This window comes from Calonectris borealis, chromosome 1 (assembly GCF_964195595.1).
Source record: "Calonectris borealis chromosome 1, bCalBor7.hap1.2, whole genome shotgun sequence".
Taxonomy (NCBI): domain Eukaryota; kingdom Metazoa; phylum Chordata; class Aves; order Procellariiformes; family Procellariidae; genus Calonectris; species Calonectris borealis.
This window is the reverse complement of record NC_134312.1, coordinates 26,382,229-26,400,397: the sequence shown is the minus strand read 5'-3', so window position 1 is coordinate 26,400,397 and position 18,169 is coordinate 26,382,229. Positions and strand designations below refer to the sequence as shown.

General features: G+C 39.6%; 1 protein-coding gene across 2 annotated transcripts in view; it reads left to right on the top strand.

Annotated features, from left to right (window-relative positions):
* Window positions 1-18,169, top strand: part of CPED1 (cadherin like and PC-esterase domain containing 1) — a 174,099-nt gene that overhangs the window by 75,747 nt on the left and 80,183 nt on the right. For both annotated transcript variants that reach the window (XM_075146952.1, XM_075146961.1), the window contains 5 exons: window positions 7,903-8,045; window positions 9,374-9,446; window positions 11,035-11,202; window positions 12,224-12,328; window positions 13,235-13,404. In XM_075146952.1, the coding sequence (XP_075003053.1) occupies window positions 7,903-8,045; window positions 9,374-9,446; window positions 11,035-11,202; window positions 12,224-12,328; window positions 13,235-13,404 (659 nt within the window). The remainder of the gene's footprint in view (window positions 1-7,902; window positions 8,046-9,373; window positions 9,447-11,034; window positions 11,203-12,223; window positions 12,329-13,234; window positions 13,405-18,169) is intronic.

Below are 18,169 nucleotides of genomic sequence, written 5' to 3'. Positions count from 1 at the left end.
CAGGCAATATAGGAAATAGCTTCATTGCAAAATATGTTTTTTTCTGGCCTTTTATGTGGACTCAGTCTGTATTCTTGCAGACACCTTAGATATTTAGATACCTCCATACGTATAGTCAACGAGATTCTTGTTTATGTGTAAAAGAGTATTTTTGTATCTCTGAACGACTACTTACACCCAAAAGTATTTGGACTTGGTGAAGAAATTTCACCAGATATAGATCCAGTAAGAAGAATGAACATACAAAAATGAACTGAGAGTACAAAGCCTATACTGAAAGTTATCAGAGATTGATTGAATTGATTCAAGTGAAAACATCCTCAGCTATTTTCAAGGAAAGGCAATTACCTTGAGTCTTTTGAGACCCTGCAGATCCAATTGATCAGAAAGACTGCAACAGCTCCAATGTATAGCAGAACAATCTGGAGAGGACACCCTTTGTTACTTCAAAAAGCATCATTTCTTGAAACCAAAGGTCATGCTTTGGTTCCTCAGCATAAATCTTGCTCTCAGATATGATCCTGATTGATAACTTTGTCTGCCGTCTAGTTTTGAAGGCTACAACTAGGAACCGACAAGGTCCTTTCAAAATCTATTCATACAAATCCTGTACAGTATGTTGCACCAAATCCCACAACGTAAACCTCAAAATTACACTCAATTACTCAATAGCCCCAATACCCTCTTACCTTCTATCTCCTTGCCTCTTGGGTATGTTCAGAGCTCAGCTACACCTCCAAAGGTGAGATACTGTTGCAGGAAAAAATTGACGAGTTCACATTGTTTAACCAAAACCAGCATAGAAGTGGCTAATTGATGATATATAATTAACTGGCAACCAGTAATAATAATACACTCACTATGAATTTCAGTAACAGAACAGGTAAACCATGATACCAGCCTCTTCAAAAGTGTTAATAAACATTGCACATTTCTAAACATCTTTCTATAAATACCCTCTGAAGCTGTAGTCACACCCACCCACTCACCCACGTTTATCCAGACCCCATCTCACAGGCAGCATGGGTTACAAACACAGCCCCACTCTCCTGGGCTGCAGCTTCGCTTCTTGCATGCACCTCTGCTTGGAGAAGTGGGGGCTCCAGCTCTGTCTGTACCCACGTAGGACCCGTGCTCATCCTTACACCCTAGTGTTCCCTGCAGTCCAGGCAGAAGCTGTGATGCCAGTGGGCTGACTCCTAGCAGTGCCTGACCAGGTTTTGACTGCTCCTGTTTACACCCCAAAGTCTCTCCCCCACTGCAAATTTTCATGTTGCCTTTATATTATTTCCTTGTTTCAAAAGTCACTTTGTAATTTCCTGGTTGCTGTTTAACCTCGCTGATGGTCACCTTCCTCTTTATCATGGTAAGTTTGGGACAAACATCCTCCCAGAGAGTTCTGTATATTCCAGGCACACAGGTTTTGTTGTCTGCGGGTGGCCTGTGTGAGCACTCTGGCAGTGTATCTCCTACCTGTCTTCCGTGTCTCATTTAGATTCCCTGTACAGTCACCGAAGGAACAGAACGGTTTTAGATTACAATTAATGTCACCGTTTTGAGATGTCTACCTTAGGATGGCATAAATTATGCTCTTGAGGCGTCTGTATTCTGCAGTGAGGTATAAAAGGAACCTAGACATTTAGCTCATACATAGACGTAAGCCATGTAGTCTTGTAGGGTGGGATTCCTCTATAGATTTTGACACCTGAGGGAATTGTCTTCACGTGAGCTGTGCCTCTGAACACCTATTACAACCAACAGAAAGCTAATCAACGCAGTGAGGTCCACCTCTATTCCTAAGGTTAGTCAAGGAAAATCTTTCTCGTCTCATCCGGAGGGAAGGTTGTGCTAGGACTGAGCTAGAAGCCAATCCCAGAAGGGTCGTTACAGTTTTATTTTAATTACAGTAAAATTAATTTTCGTCTTCTGTGGAGTGCTGGTACACAACGCCCAGTGCACACAGTGTCTGGCTGTGTCTGCTGCTCAACGCGCTCTGAACAGGCCCCTTAAAACAAGGGGTGGTGGTAGAAGGGGCTGGGAGTTGTCTGTCTAATCAATTTATATCCTTTGGCAGGGAAATCCTCAGCTCACCATTCAGCTACCTGCCCCAGGCTGCCCCAGCATCTCTCCTAAGAAATTCATTTGCAGAAAAATTGCCAGAGGAAAATCCTCTTAAGGGAATTACTTCAGTCACCATCGCATTCAGCCCTGCGGGTGGCACACACCCTTCCACTCTCATTGAGTGTCCATGAGTCTGTGCATGAAGCTTGCAAATCAGAATTCCTTTGTCAATTAAATTGCATTTTTTCAGTGTGTCAGGCCTTTAACTAATGGTTCAGTGTATTTTTGAGGAGCCAAAGGTATCCGTGTCACTGAGATCATAAACCTTATTTTAATGACTGCAGATTTTAAGAAGTGGATGTCAAAAAGGGTAGAGAAAAAGCATTACAAATTAATATTGAGTTAGCCAAATCTTTTTTTTTCCAGTGGCAAAAGTAGTTATCAGTGAGCAAAAGGTCAATGAGTTAAAATTAAGAATATTTATAGTTCATTCAGGCTTTAGAGAAAATGTGTGCTTGATCCATGTAATTTGACTGCATTTACACGCTTTCTGAAAGGCATTACATACATATGTGGAACATACCTCCAACTGTATGCATCCAGCATGTGGATGAATGTCTTCAAGCTCCTGAGAAGTCTTGCGATTTTGTGTACAATGGTATCATTGTACAAAATATTTGTGTATGTCCGCATTAAGTTTTACAGCCTACTAAAATTTAATCTCTATTCTTCTGCTTAAAAATTTGCCAGCCAGAGCTCAGCTTTCTCCCAGACTAAATGCCTGTGATTGCCACCAGTTTTTCCCATTCTGTCCTCTTTTTTACTATTCAATGCTGCTTTTAATCATGCGCAACCAATAATGAGATTGAATCTTGCTGGACAGGGAGCCTGTTTTCTCTGAATCAGTCGTGATCAGTTGAAGTAACCTTCAACTCAGTGACTTTGCTATTTTGCGGTTGGACACAGATACTTATAGATCTTTGTTGGGCGTACTCAGAAGAACCTGAGGTTGCCGCAGGTTTTCACACTTTAGCACCCCTAATCCATATACTCTACATTTTCCCTACCAGTTGCTGAGAATCCTGTAGAACCCGTAGAAGTCAAACCTAACCTGAACTGGTTTAAATAGGATTTTTTTCATTAACTGGAATTTAACCTGAAGTATTCGTCTCTTGTTCTATTGGTCCTGAAACAGACTGACTAAATATTTATCTTCAGTCATTGGCTTAGAATAAACATTGTCCTAAAACCTGATATCCCCTAATGAGGACCTGTTGAGCACTGTTTCTTTTCTAGTCTGGCTAAGGAAGGCTGTAACTAAAATACAGTTCCTTGGAGAAGCCAGTTTTATTTTAATGCCTGTTGTGTTGGAAACAGTTTGCTATAATAGCCGACAGCATGCTGTGAGTGCAAATAGGGCAAATCAGCCTATCTTTCATCAATTCTGACTAGAAATATATGCATTGTATATCCTTTGTGTTGAGGTACTTAGAGATTGTTTTATGGTGAGGAGCAAATAAGCTAATGGGTTTTTTTCTGTCCCGCTTTCCCTTCCTTCCAATAATCCCCACCTCTCCTTGGAAAATTCTGCGACTCCTTGTCTTCTCTGTGCAGCAAAACAACACAGTTTCTCACTTAGCCCCTCAATACCCACTGCAGATTTAGGAAATTAGAGAAAGGGTGCAAGCCAGCGTAGCAGGAATGTGAGTGGTGTACAGGATCTGGCAGAGATGCTGGAAATAGTTGTCAAAGTCAGCTGAAGAACCACCATGTAGTTCCACCTTGGTGAGATGAGTCTTCATTTTTAATTTTTTATTTCACATGAGCAGTTTAATTAACTGGTTTTGGCCTGAACAAGGAACTGAAATCATAGAATCATAGAATCATAGAATCATACAGGTTGGAAAAGACCTCTAAGATCATCGTGTCCAACCGTCAACCCAACACCACCATGCCCACTACACCATGTCCCTAAGGGCCTCATCTACACGTCTTTTAAATACCTCCAGGGATGGTGACTCCACCACTTCCCTGGGCAGCCTGTTCCAAGGCCTGACCACTCTTTCAGTGAAGAAATTTTTCCTAATGTTCAATCTAAACCTCCCTTGGCGCAACTTGAGGCCATTTCCTCTTGTCCTATTGCTAGTTACTTGGCAGAAGAGACCAACACCCACCTCGCTACAACCTCCCTTCAGGTAGTTGTAGAGCGTGATGAGGTCTCCCCTCAGCCTCCTCTTCTCTAGGCTAAACAACCCCAGTTCCCTCAGCCGCTCCTCACAAGACTTGTGCTCCAGGCCCTTCACCAGCTTCGTTGCCCTCCTCTGGACGCGCTCCAGCACTTCCATGTCCTTCTTGTAGTGAGGGGCCCAAAACTGAACACAGTATTCGAGGTGCGGCCTCACCAGTGCCGAGTACAGGGGCACGATCACCTCCCTACTCCTGCTGGCCACACTATTTCTGATACAGGCCAGGATGCCGTTGGCCTTCTTGGCCACCTGGGCACACTGCCGGCTCATGTTCAGCCGGCTGTCAACCAGCACCCCCAGGTCCTTTTCCTCTGGGCAGCTTTCCAGCCACTCTTCCCCAAGCCTGTAGCGTTGCCTGGGGTTGTTGTGGCCGAAGTGCAGGACCCGGCACTTGGCCTTGTTGAATCTCATACAGTTGGCCTCGGCCCATCGATCCAGCCTGTCCAGGTCCCAAATGGGACAATTTCACTCAGAGGTGAATCTAAATCAGAACTGATTTGAAAAATGTGCAGCTTCTTGTTCTTAATCTTTGTACTACTCTATGGAAGAAACACAGCTCTGGTGATCTGAGACTTTGGGAAGCACAGACTGCCTCTCAGCCTGTTGTGGCAATGAAATGGTGTGATCTGAGGATTTACATAATCTCTTTCTAAATAGCAGTTCCGGGGCTCTTTTGCCTCAGAGACTCATGGAATTGCAGTACACAGGGAAAACTTTCTACAGCATAAAAATACAGTGTGATGTAATTCAAGATTTCAACATGATGCAAATATCCAAAGGGCAGTTGAGGCCACATGTGCAACCTTTACTTTGCAATTTCCTGGCAGTCAGAGGTTTAATTTTATAACTTTAGTCATATATACTGTTGCCATTTTTTTCCTACTGGCATTTCAAATAACTCTATCAGAAACAGGAGAAAGAGTCCCAGGCATTGCAAACCTTCAGCCCAGATCTATGCATGGAACACATTTTTTATAGTCAGTAAATCTTGGGAAGGGAACCACTTGTTAGAAGAAAACCAGAGGTGATAAGAACAGAAAGACAGGCAAACCAACTTCCTACCCCCCAATTATTTACCAGCACAACAGAATGGAGTTACTGGAATTGAAGAGAGCAAAAAGCAAAGGAGGATCAGCATTAGCTGCATACTTGAGTATTCCCCACAACTATTGAGTTGGCTGCAGGCAATGATGCAGTATTTTTTTTAAAGGAAAGTGGAAAATGCTTATTACATTTAACTACAATATGCTGCCTGAAGAAATTGAAAGCCATTCATCCATGCCAATGCAGACCGGTGTCCTTGGCAGTATTCGTGCTCACAAGGAGAGGCTCCAACACTGTCTAGAAAATTCTGTGGACTAGAGTGCACAGAAGTATGTTGTAAGGAGATCTGATGTCAGCCCAGTGAATGTGTCATAACACATCACCAGTAAGTAGCAGTGTCCCCCAGGGGTCCCTACTGGGTCCATTCCTGTTCAAATATTCATTAAACGTCTGGGTGATGGGACAGAGTGTACCCTCTAATGACACAAAACCGGGAGGAGTGGATGATACACCAGAGGGTTGTGCCGCCATCCAGAGGAACCTTGACAGGCTGGAGAAACGGGCTGACAGGAACCTCATGCGCTTCAACAAGGGGAATTGCAAAGTCCTGCACTGGGGAGGAACAACCCCAGGCACCAGTACATGATGGCGGCTGACCCGTTGGAAAGCAGCTTTGCAGAAAAGGACCTGGGGGTCCTGATGGGCGCCAAGTTGACCATGAGCTAGCAATGTGCCCTTCTGGCAAAGAAGGCAAAAGGTATCCTGGGCTGCATTAGGAGGAGTGTTGCCAGGAGGTTGAGGGAGGTGATCCTTCCCCTCTATTCAGCACTGGCAAGGCCACACCTGGAGTGCTGTGTCCATTTCTGGGCTCCCCAGTACAAGAGGGATGTGGAGCTACTGGATAGAGTCCAGCGAAGGGCCACGAAAATGATTAAGGATCTGGAACATCTCATATATGAGGAAAGACTGAGCGAGCTGGGACTGTTTAGCCTAGAGAAGAGAAGGCTCAGGGGGATCTCATCAATGCGTACGAATATCTGAACAGAGACTGTGAAGAAGTCAGAGTGAGGCTCTTTTCAGTGGTGCCCGGTGTCAGGACCAGAGGCAATGGGCACAAACTGAAAGACAGGAGGTTCCGTCTGAACATCAGAAATACTTTTTTTCTGTGAAGGTGACTGAGCACTGGCACAGGTTGCCCAGGAAGGCTGTGGAGTCTCCATCCTTGGAGACATTCAAAAGCTGTCTGGACATAGTACTGTGTAACTGGCTCTAGGTAGCCATCCTTCAGCAGGGTTTTGGACAAGATGACCTCCAGAGGTCTGTGCCAAACTCAACCATTCTGTGGTTCTGTGATTCTGTGATCATGCTTTAGACCCAAAATGTCACATTAAGCCTTGTTACGGACTTCTGCTAAAGGCGAAGCTTTGTTAACCCATCTGCAATGAATACTTGATCATGACTGTAGTCAAAGGCTGCTAGATGCTAACCACATCAGTCCCCAGTGGGGTTGTCTACAGAAGCCTGCGTGCTTCAGTCATGTTACTCTGGTGGGTCATGTAGGATAGGTGATAACAGAAAATATATAATTGCATTCCTAAGCCAATTTAGTAGAGAAATTCCTAGAAATAATCAGAAATTTTTTCTTTTCTGAATATCAATACAAAACATGTTCTGTGTATACTTTATGTTCTTTATCTCTGAAGATGGTATTTTTATACTGTATAAATGTATCTGGTAATATAGTACTACTAAATTATCTAATAGTTTTACACCGTTCAGACATTAATTGGGTTCTGCACAGTGTGATAATGTGGTTCAAAGGCAGCCCCTTTCTTAGCCCAAAGGACTCTGATGCAACAAAACCTGCCTGTGTCCCACTCTTCACTGGGGCTCTGTGTTGCTCCAGTTCTGTTTTGCTGAATCACTGTCTGAAGTGATGAGATGGGTGAATTCTCATGAGTGATGAAAGAAACCGAGAGGACAGTGTTATGCAGGCCAGAGAATATGCCACTGGGAGGATTCATGAGTCTAAAATCCTCAGGATGTGCAAGAGCCCAAAACACTGGCTGTGGTGGCTGGTCATTTTTTCAACATCTCTCTTCTATAGTCTATTTAAAGCTTGTAACCTGGGGTAAGGATGCGTAGTCAAGGTCAAGTGGGATAGCCCTTGGCACAGTATGTTAACAAGAGAAAGGGCTTTTACTTTGAGTGTGCTATTATCTACTGCTGAAGAAATAAGTGTTTGTGGTTTCCGTTGCCTAGAACCAGTTGACAGCAAAGGGTTTTATCAAAGTAAGCTTAGACTGTGAGCAATATTTTTTAAAACCATTAATACACAGTTTGTTTCTGATACACTTATTTGTAAAAATAGAGTCCTTCTCTACTAGTATGCCACATGGAGCTTTTCATGCCTCTTTTCTTTACTGTGCAAATGAATAAGAACTGAAGTTTACATGCTAAGGCAATTTTTACTTCTACCAGCCTTTTAGTTTATGATCTGAAGCACTGATTTATTGCAAATGTGAAAAAATATGTGTAATCTCTTTCACAGCTGCAAAGGTTTTTTGACATATTCTTCAAAAGCAGTTCTCCCCAACGAGCCTTCAACAACATGAAGGAAGCTATAAGCAAACTTCTACTTATAACTGAGGTCTTCAGTGAATCATCTGCCTCAGGACCAAATTCTTTCAATCAGTAAGTGACTTGCAGTGGTCATTGCTATGCTATTGTCAAGATAGCTCCTTAGAACAGAACAAAAATTTTAGAGGATACATGACTCCTAAAATAACAAAATCCCCTCTATTTCATACTTCCTTACAGAATAAAATGAGGATGTGCTGCATTTAGGGGGTAAAACTCTTCAATATCTACAGTGTTTCTAGTTTGCGAAAAGGTTGTGATGAATACCTAGGACCAGATACCGTGTTCTGACGAAGTGTTTCAGGCAGTAGGAATGAACAGAAATCACTCACAATTGGGCTAATCCTAACATATATAAAGCTGTATTTCCCTTCAGTGAGCCCTCTGTCAAATATCAAATATTTAAAGTTAGAGTAGCCCAGATGGTTCAGAGCTGGCTGCAGCAGGCAATCTGAACAAGAGACACTGTAGAATACTTTATGAAAAAATGTACCTTATGAAATATACCTAGGCAGCAACAGTCACTTTTCTGTGGGTGTTAAATCATTGTAATCACTTCTATTTGAGTGTTACAGTTCTTACACATAAATCAACATTTATTATGTAATATTTTTATTAATTAAAATTAATATTTGTTCTATATATGTTATGTCACATCCCTGACATTTTTATGGTAAATAGTAAATAAGTTACTATTTATTACATTTATATGTTTTATAAAGGTATTTGAGAATCCAGGTGTTTTAGTGGCAGTAATATAAAGCTCATTATTTGACTTTTACAAGTTGGGAATAAAGCTTACATTGTGAGTGGAGAGTGTAGTGAGGAGAGGAGGAGCGTAACAGGGATGGAGCTATTTTGATAGTGGTCCAAACTCTAACATTTTTTATCAATGGAGTGGATATCTCCTGCTTATGTAACCCAAGATTTGCTTAGAGCTCCTGGCCTATGCCTTCAGTCATCCCCATCGCTGCAGCACAACTCTTTGGCTTCGATGAGCCCAGAGAGTTTTGGCATCTGTTGCCCTCCAAATGTCTTCAAAGCTTTTGCAGGACCTCATTCTCATCAAAAGGCATTTCCTCCTCCAGTGTAGTTCACCTCCCTCTCTGGTCTAAAAGTCAACCATATAAATACACTTTAATATAGCACTGTTTTCATTAGATCACAATCTGACTCTATCTGTGTTTAATGCTGCTAGCTCTTCGTAGAAATTTTATTTAGTCTGTACCGCATGTGTGTATGTTCTTGTGTATGTTTTCTGGACTAATGTATGTATGTTCTTGTGTATGTTCTCTGGACCTCTGTGTGTATGTCATTGTAGCATATATTTCACAACAGTACCTAACCTCACTGAATCTGATTCCTCTTATATTGTATTTCAGATGCAGACAATGTTTTCAAATGCTAACCTTTGACATTGGATTCGGCACTTCCGTATACCCAGTAGTTCTAGAGGTGAGAAAATTACACAAATTATTGCTTGACCCAAAAAACTTACACCAAAAAGAACATAGCAGGAAACCCTCTCTGACAGTTGCCCTCAAGCCTCTGAAAAATGTCCAAGTACATTAATATTAATTTTGCCCAACAGTGGAGAGTTGCTGTGGGAGAAACAAGTTTTTAAGGAACAGAGTTCCTGTGATGAAGTTCACCACACCATTGAAGTGTGCAAACCTTTCAGTTTTAGCATTTCGGGATTATCACCCCAACTGAATATCAGCTAAACAAAATCCATAGGAAGCATTGCATGCAAGTAGAGTTAGGTATTAACTGTGCCAGAACGAAGAGGAAGGGAGGAAGTTAAAATACCACAACTGGCTTTTAATGCAAGTTAAAGCTCTCCATGAGTTGATTGTACTTCTTCAATTCATCACCTGCTTTGACCTCCACTGTGCTGCCTTCTTCCTGGATGATCCTCAAGGCCCTCAAAACCAGAGAAATGTGACCTGTGGCATAAACTCCCTGTGCCAGTTTTGTACCACTCCTGCCTCAGAACAGCCTGGCCAGAAACAAAAATTGTACTGCTTTCTAGCTGCTTCTCATTACCTCTGTATATACATACTAATATGTATATACCTAGGTATGTAAAACCTTTGCCTATATTTATGACACACAAAAGGCAAAAAAAATGTTATAAATATATCCTGGGAAAAGGAGAACACTTTTAAAATTAATCCTCAGTTAAAATCTCTTCAAGTTTCCAGTAACAGTGCAGTCAATCTCTCCATCCTTCACAAACCAACAATCCTTTAAACACAAAGGAAAAATGGACATATGAAAGAAAGTTTGCACAATTTAAAAAATCCATTAAGACAATATCCTTAATTAGTCTGACAAGACTTGTTTAGCTAGTATAAGAAATGTGACACATCATAACAAGTTAATAATTATATACCAGACTGTAAAAAAATTCTCCCAGGAGTGCTTAAAAAAATAAACATAAAGCATAGTGTCTACCTGCTTGTATAGTAGTCTCAAACATCAGCCATAATCCATAAATGTACAGTAAATCAGTAGTGTTTAATAGTTTCTTACAAAAATACAAATTACAAATTTTTAGAGATGATAATTACTATGACATTTGACTTTGAATAGTATCCCTCGGAAACTGTAGTATGCATACACCCCATGCAGCTTGAAGTTATATTTGTGTTTATGCTAAAATACTAATTTATTCATATTTTATAAACATGAGTTTATTCACTGTGTTTATATATTGTAAAATTTATACCTTCATATGTAGTAAATCCTAAATACCTGAGGGAGTTGTGTTAACATGTAAGCTGACATTTTATTTCTTTTATCAAATTTCAAATCAAACACGAAAAAAAAGCTCTCACGTGAGAATGCAATATTGTACTCTCTCCGCTGGAGGTCAGCAAACATTGTGGTGTGTCGTTCTGACAGAAAATGTGGTACGGTATTTGCTCTATTATAATCCTGTCTGTTTTATTAGTGTTATTATGACTTTTTTTTAATAAATAGTTATGAGAAGACTGGACTTGATATTAAAACTATAAATTCTCATATTGTTTTCCAACAGGTGCATGAAAACTTTGACTTTCAAGATGAGGATGAATCAAATATTCAGGACCAAACTTTCAAAGAATTTCTTTTTGAAGATACTTTTAAATTTCTCTTATCTAATGAATCCTCAACATCCAGTTTCATAGAAGCTTTCCAAAAAATATATGGATCAACTGTGAGCAAGGTAGTTCATTCTATCTTTTTCTTATTATTAACTATTTGAAACTATTTCATTCTAAATTGTATGCCTTTCTGAAATTGTTGGTGCCAACTTATAGAATGAGGGATTTATTTAATCAAAACTATCTGTTACTGAATTCTGGAAAGTCATGAATAAAACTGTAATTATATTGAACAATCAAATTTTCTTTAATAAAAATTCGACTCTCAAATTATGTCATTCCCCCAAGTACAGTACTTTAAAGATATAGTTAAAACTTTAACAAAGTAATTTCCTCACTTTTTTTTTTTAAAATGGTCTTTTTTAATATTCAGGTTTGTGTGTTTTCATAAACCTAGAACTGATTAACTCAAACAAGTACATTCATGAGCATCAGAATTAAATTTTGTTTCCTACAACTTTGTGTCTTATTTTGAATGCAAGATCCAATTCAATTTTTTGCATTTATAGGGTCTGTGTAAAGTTTGCATCACTTGCGAAATCTATTTCTGACAAGCTGGGAACTCCTTTAGCAGTATTTCTCTCAATCTCGGCACTTATAAAGGGGCATTTCTGAGGAGCCCCCTGCTTGCAAAACTTGCAGGGACTACATTATCCTTGTGACTTCTGCCTCTCAGGCAGGTGTGACTAAAACAGGGTCATGAGTTCTAAATTTATGACAGGATAAAGTAGGAAGCCGCAGACATACACACATGTACGATACAATTACCTAAGTCTGTTTTCCATAGGAGGCTAGACAACGTTTCAAACTGTCTGCTTCATTGTCTATACTTCATGCAGTCTCTTCCCGTGGTAGTTTCTATGGGTTGTTTTCTACACAAAGCTAATGCACAGGCTACTGTATTCTAGACTGAGAAGTGGGAAGAGTTATCAAGGAGGTGGCTTGATGTGACTTTGGATGAGGTTAGGGCAAGTTGAGAGCTGCTGTAATTTGTCCCTTTGATCACCAAAGGGATTGGGGTCTAATGAAAGCACGTTGCTTTCCATGTGATTTCACCAGAATATGCTCCCCTTTCTTTCGTAGGATGGAACTTACCACAAAGAAGATGAGCAATGTTTGTCTCTAGAAGAGATAAATTCAATGATTACTTTCATAAAGGAGCTGAAGAGTCTTGGACAATTTGAGCTGGTAAAATAAACAGGGTTTTGTTCTATTGGATACATATTTTGGATATATATTTTATGTAATTCTCTTAACATTTCTCCTTCATTATCATTCTTTGCTGTCTCTGGCATATGCATTAGGCTGGATGGACAGGGGAAGCGGGGAGATAGAGGTTATCCTGATTTTATTTGGGAGGATTTGAGGAATATAAATTAAAAGAGATAAAGAAATAAAACAGAGAATTTGAGTTGAGGATTCATTGAAAAGGACAGCTAAAGCAGAAACAGAGACCAGAAAATAGAATGAAAGGAAAAGGAGGAAAATTATGTTAATGACTAATGAGTTGGTAAGAAAATAGGATTATAATGACTGGAAGAACTGGAGACAGCACAACACTGAGATCATGACTGGAGAATAGATACAGATAAAAAAGTGGCAAAAAAAACAGGTGGAATATGTAATATGTCTTCTTCACACTTCAAGTAAGTTCATTTTTGAAGAATAGAGATGGAGGAGTAACAGTCAGTGTCTGTGAATAGGCATGGCAGTTAATGAGGGAAATGACAAGTATCGGGGAAATAAAAGATCTGCAACTGAATTTGTTGTTCAGAAAGTCTGCATGATATCAGGATTTCTTCTGGACCTCCTGGATGAGTATCAGGGTTGGGGACTGATGAGGCTTTCTGAAGAGGGATTGAGTTGAATAGATCTGGAAGTCAAATCAGAAGCAAAGGAGTTAGACTTCCATGTCAGTACTAGTAATACTAATTTGCAAGGCTGGGCAAGACAGTCATTTTCTACACCCGTTGGAAAGACAATTAGTATAAATCCATCCGTATGCTATATATGCTGTCTTCTGATAATTTCTCACTTCTTTGCATTTTACAAATATTATAACATGCAGTCTCTAATCAGTGTCTCTCTTCTCAGCTTTTCCCTTCTGCTGCACCCAAGATTCAAACTTTACTGCGTGACCTTTATCACATGGTAGACCCAATGAGGCGGCTTGGTTCAGTCCTGACTGTGCATTGGTTGCTTTCCAGTTTACTTGAACAATTCCAGTCCGTGACTAAAGAAGCACATACAAGTCTTTCAGAATGGTAAGATAGCTATTATATGGAATGTTCAGGAGTAGTTTCTCAAATTATATTAATTGCAATTATATTAATTGAGCACCATAAAACTTAATCCTTCAGTAATTGTAGGTGGATTTACAGCAGTTGTGATGAAGATCCATCATCCCATCATGGTGCACTGTCAGCCATTCTACCATTAGAGTTGCAGCTAGGTTTCTACATAGGACAGTTTTACCCATTTCTAATACAGAGGACTCTGGGTTAAAAACTTAACTGAAGCTACAGTAAGTTTTTTTCTAAGAAATATGAAGTGAATTAAACTCAAAATTAGGAGTGCTTACCAGGGTTAAGACCATCTTTTAATTTATTCACAAATTAGAAGCAAAACTTAAAGAAAATATAAAATTTCAGGTGAAGATTTTTCCAAAAGGGACTAATAGTTTTGAGTGGCTTTAAATTTTCTGTCCAACAAGAGACAGGTCAAAGAGCATTATATTCTGAGATCCTCATTTTAGCTGTTTTTGAAAAGCTGGAAAAATATTGTAATGACAAGGTTGGATCCATTGAGCTTCTGGCAAGAGATTTTACTTTCGTAAGGAGGGAGGGAGGGACAAAGGAAGGAAGAGAGGAAGAAAGAAAGAGAAGAAAGAAAAGAGGGGGTAAGGAATGAATGGAGGGAAGGAGAAAAGTTCTGGTATACTACATGTTTAGTATAAAATTTGTAAAAAAATGTGTTTTCTGTGCTCATTCTGTCCTGGCTAATGACATTTCATGTATGCCATACTTCTTTACTGACTCCAGGCATATATTATTTTGCAACAGGGCTTGGGAATGGAGGCACATTAGAAAATGTGTGTGCTCTTTTCCACTGAGTCTCAAGTAAAATGTGCAAATGACATTATTTTGTATATTTTGCTTGGACAATGCCATAGTGACTATCTAAGGCATCTATAAGATTTCTTAAGTTTTAATTTTGTTCCTCATTGAATTGGGCATGGCTTTTAGCAAGTCAATGGTCATCTGTATCTTTGTTTGCTTAGCTATAAAGTGGAGCTTATACTTTACCACTGTGCTAGGTAACTGTTTATTAGTGTTGTGAAAATACACAGTTCCATGAATGTGCTAAGTATTATTGTTGTTACTGCAGGCCACTCCATGAAAAGTAACACAAAGATGCAGCTGCTTGCATTCATGTGTAAGCCCTTGCCCTTTTGCCAAAATATTTAGGTTTGCATATCAAAGCATACCAACCTTTAGCAGCTTTCTGTTCTAATCTAAGCTGTGCCACTCACTCACTGTAAGCAAGCTTCTTGGCCTCTTTTTTTTCTTCAAGCTGAACGTTATTTTATGTGCATAAATATTTAGAAGTACCATGACCTTTCTCCAGGGCATAGGCCAATCTGCTACTTTGCACTGTATTTTTCTGCAATGGCTAAGCTAACAACGCCATTCTGGTCATTCACTGTGTAAAAAACCATGTGTTTTGACATTGCTAAATCATAATCTTCCACTCCTATAGCTACATGCATGTGATGGTGATGCATGTGTCAAATATGCTTGTAATTATACTTAATTGCAAGGAAGAAAGAGCTTAGTAGAGCTTACTCCCCAAATAACTCAGGTATGCATTTTCTTTGAGCTTTGATTAATCTATTTTGAGATTCCCAGCTTTGATGACTTTGTATATCAGAACACTTTTCCTGAGTTTCTTCAGTTAAGGCCAGATTGTTCATTTGATTTATTTAACAGTTCTTATTTTTCTGACTATACAAAATTGGTATTTCCATTTACAAAATCCAGTGATTTGCATAGCTGATTGTCCAACCAGACAAGCATGGATACTTATGGGAAAAATAATGACTTCTGACTTAGGTCTTGTACAGTTATGCTGTTCACCGATCATGAATCCATCCATAGGATGGAGACAGGATTCAAAGAAGTTTCCTGGTGTACTTTTCTTACCCCATTTCATCTACATGACTAGTATTGAAACCTTAAATGGTATTAGTGAACTCTCTGAATTCCCTCCACAGGAGAAGCAAGAAGAACTCTAGAAACTCATCTCAAACTATAATGAAATGGTTACAGCCTAGGTGAGAATGACCACATCAGGTGTATTGGTATAACATATGACAAAGTTATTTGAAAGTGATGGAGTGGTACTGGCTAACGTGCACTGAAATAAATTTTCTGCATTGTTTGTGCACTGTTTTTCAACTCTATGCGGTTTCAACTTGTGATATGACTAAGACATACATCATTACTGTCTCTTGGAATAGGGGCTATGAAGTACTGTGGCAAGTATGTTTGGCTGTGTCAGACAGCAGAGTAGCATGGGAGAGTCAGATTAGTGAGAAAAGCTAACCTTTTTGTATTTGCATAAGACAGAAGCCTAAGCAGGTCAATAAAGTCACAAATGCTTTTATGAAATCAACGTATATATTTGGAAAAGTGTTACTAGCTCCTGCTATGCAAGCCCTTTGTTAGGTCAAAATAGAAGCAGCAGCCCTCAAACTGAATTTGGGTTGAAAATAATTTCTTGGAGTTTAACTTGGTCATGCTCATCACCTGGGCAGTTTGAGAAACAAACGTGGTTCGGACTATGAAGCAGAAGGAGACAACAGCAAGGAAGTCTGGGATCTGCAATGGGAAAAATGAGAGACAGAGGGAAGGAGGGAAGGAGAGAGACAGTTGGGATTAAATGCCAGGAAACCAATCCCACTCTTGAGTGTGCAATTTTCTATTTCTCTTTCGAGGATCAGCACAAGATACTTCATTTTGTGAACCAAATGCTCTCATGGAAACTCTGTGACTAAAGCCAAGCAAATGCTTTACAAAACAGAGAGCTCATACTGCCAGTTAATCAAACAGAAAAAAATTGCTAGTGATCATGTTTCACAAAATTAGCTCTGGTGGCTCCTCATTTTCAGGAGAGACCTACAAAACATCATCTAAAGAAATAAAATTCGTAACTCTACTGAATACTGAAATATGGTCTCGACATTGACTTTATGACCCATTAAAAATTGCACCATCCACAACTAACACATCCATCAGAGGCCCCAAAAGTGACCAGATTTTTTCCTTTTTATGTTTTAATCTTGTGAAAGATATTATATATTTCTATACATCCTTCACAGCTTATGTCTCTGATTGCTTAGACCACCAGAGCTACATTACTATTGCTGCTGTCAATCCTTCCGCTTTTTCATTTGCTGAATCAGAGAGATTCCTAAAGGACAAGTTCACTGCCAACAGTTTGTGATGTACACAGCGGGGATCTCTCAAAAGGTACATTCAGAAGCATTCACCTAGGGTACCTGACATATAGTCATTGGTTTCATTAGAGCTAATTGCAAAGTGTGTAGGCAATGCACACATCTGTGCATGATAGCTCCTCCAAGATACTAGGTAAATAAGGGGCCGCTCATACAGATGAAGGTCCCTTCTTGAGTAACAGTGTGTGAAGGAAGGGACTCTGCAGAGTCCAGGATCTCAGCCACTCCCTGCCTGAGGAAGACCTTCATAACTGCATCATTCCTCAATCCTGCCGGCTACAAGGAGCTTGGACAAAGGAAAACTTGATGGTGCTGATGATTTAAAAGTCCAGTCTTCAGCAGAGATAAATACAGTAATCTGAGTATCTTTCTGTAATATCATTTCTAAATATTACATTTTGATACCCTGCTGTAATTAAATGGAGTTATTATATGTATCTTAATGTTTTCTGATGATAATTGCAATCTCTTTACAGAATTGACGTATGCAGGTCATGCAGTTCCTTTGGGAGCCGGGGCCTTGCACTAGTGGTGGCTGCCACACTTCTTATTTTATAGAGTTAAGACATCTTGTTTTCACCTTACAATAGGATTTGGGACTGGGCAATGCAAAAAGGAACAGCAGAGAGAAAAAATGTATTTGACAGGTGTTAGCCATTACCTCCTTGGCAAGCAGAAAGAGGGGTGCAAAATGACTTGTAACTTGGAAAACAAACTCTCTAATAGTTTGTTAAGAGCCTCCTTTGAAGGAGGTCATGAATGTGCATGAAATTAGGGCAGTGTCTAGACACTGCAAGCTCAAAACTACATGTTCATGCACACACAGACACACACAGATCTGCCAGCTGCTTCTTTCCTTCTACGGAAAACACTGGGAGGAAAACATGTGAAAGCTTCAAGAAGTGCTAATGGACCTTTGAAAAGGTCTTATCAGCCAGAGGTCCAGTACATGGATTGGAGAGAAGCCTACTGCCTTTCTTCTACTATGCTCCCAAAATGCCATATGAAAGAAAAAATCTGTGGAGTTAGCAATATGGGCACCACTACCATGTTAATGAATTGTTGCAATTGACTTGTCTTTTTTCACTGGGGATTTATATGTATACTCTGGATGTTGATCTTGTGATTTGTTTTGAATTAGCAAATAAATCAAAACACATAGATGTTCCATTATATGAATGCATGCTAACGTCAGTACAGATATTGACCTTGACACAGGCCTTCATTTATATTATTTCTTTCTTGAACAAAGTCTAATTTTAACCTCAAATGTATACAAAAAAGCATGATACAAACAGTTAAGAGATATGGTTTGGGTTATTTTATTCTTGGTTATATACACTCTTCCTTTTCCTAGCAATTCAACTATGTTTTGAAATTTATTTCTGGTTTTCTTTTTTCATGTTATATGCTACCATTCATTATGGAGTGTGTGTTTTCTGTCACGTTCATTCAGGTAATATTGCTAACGCTGGGAACACGAATCCAGAAGGTTCATCTTTCCATGGAGA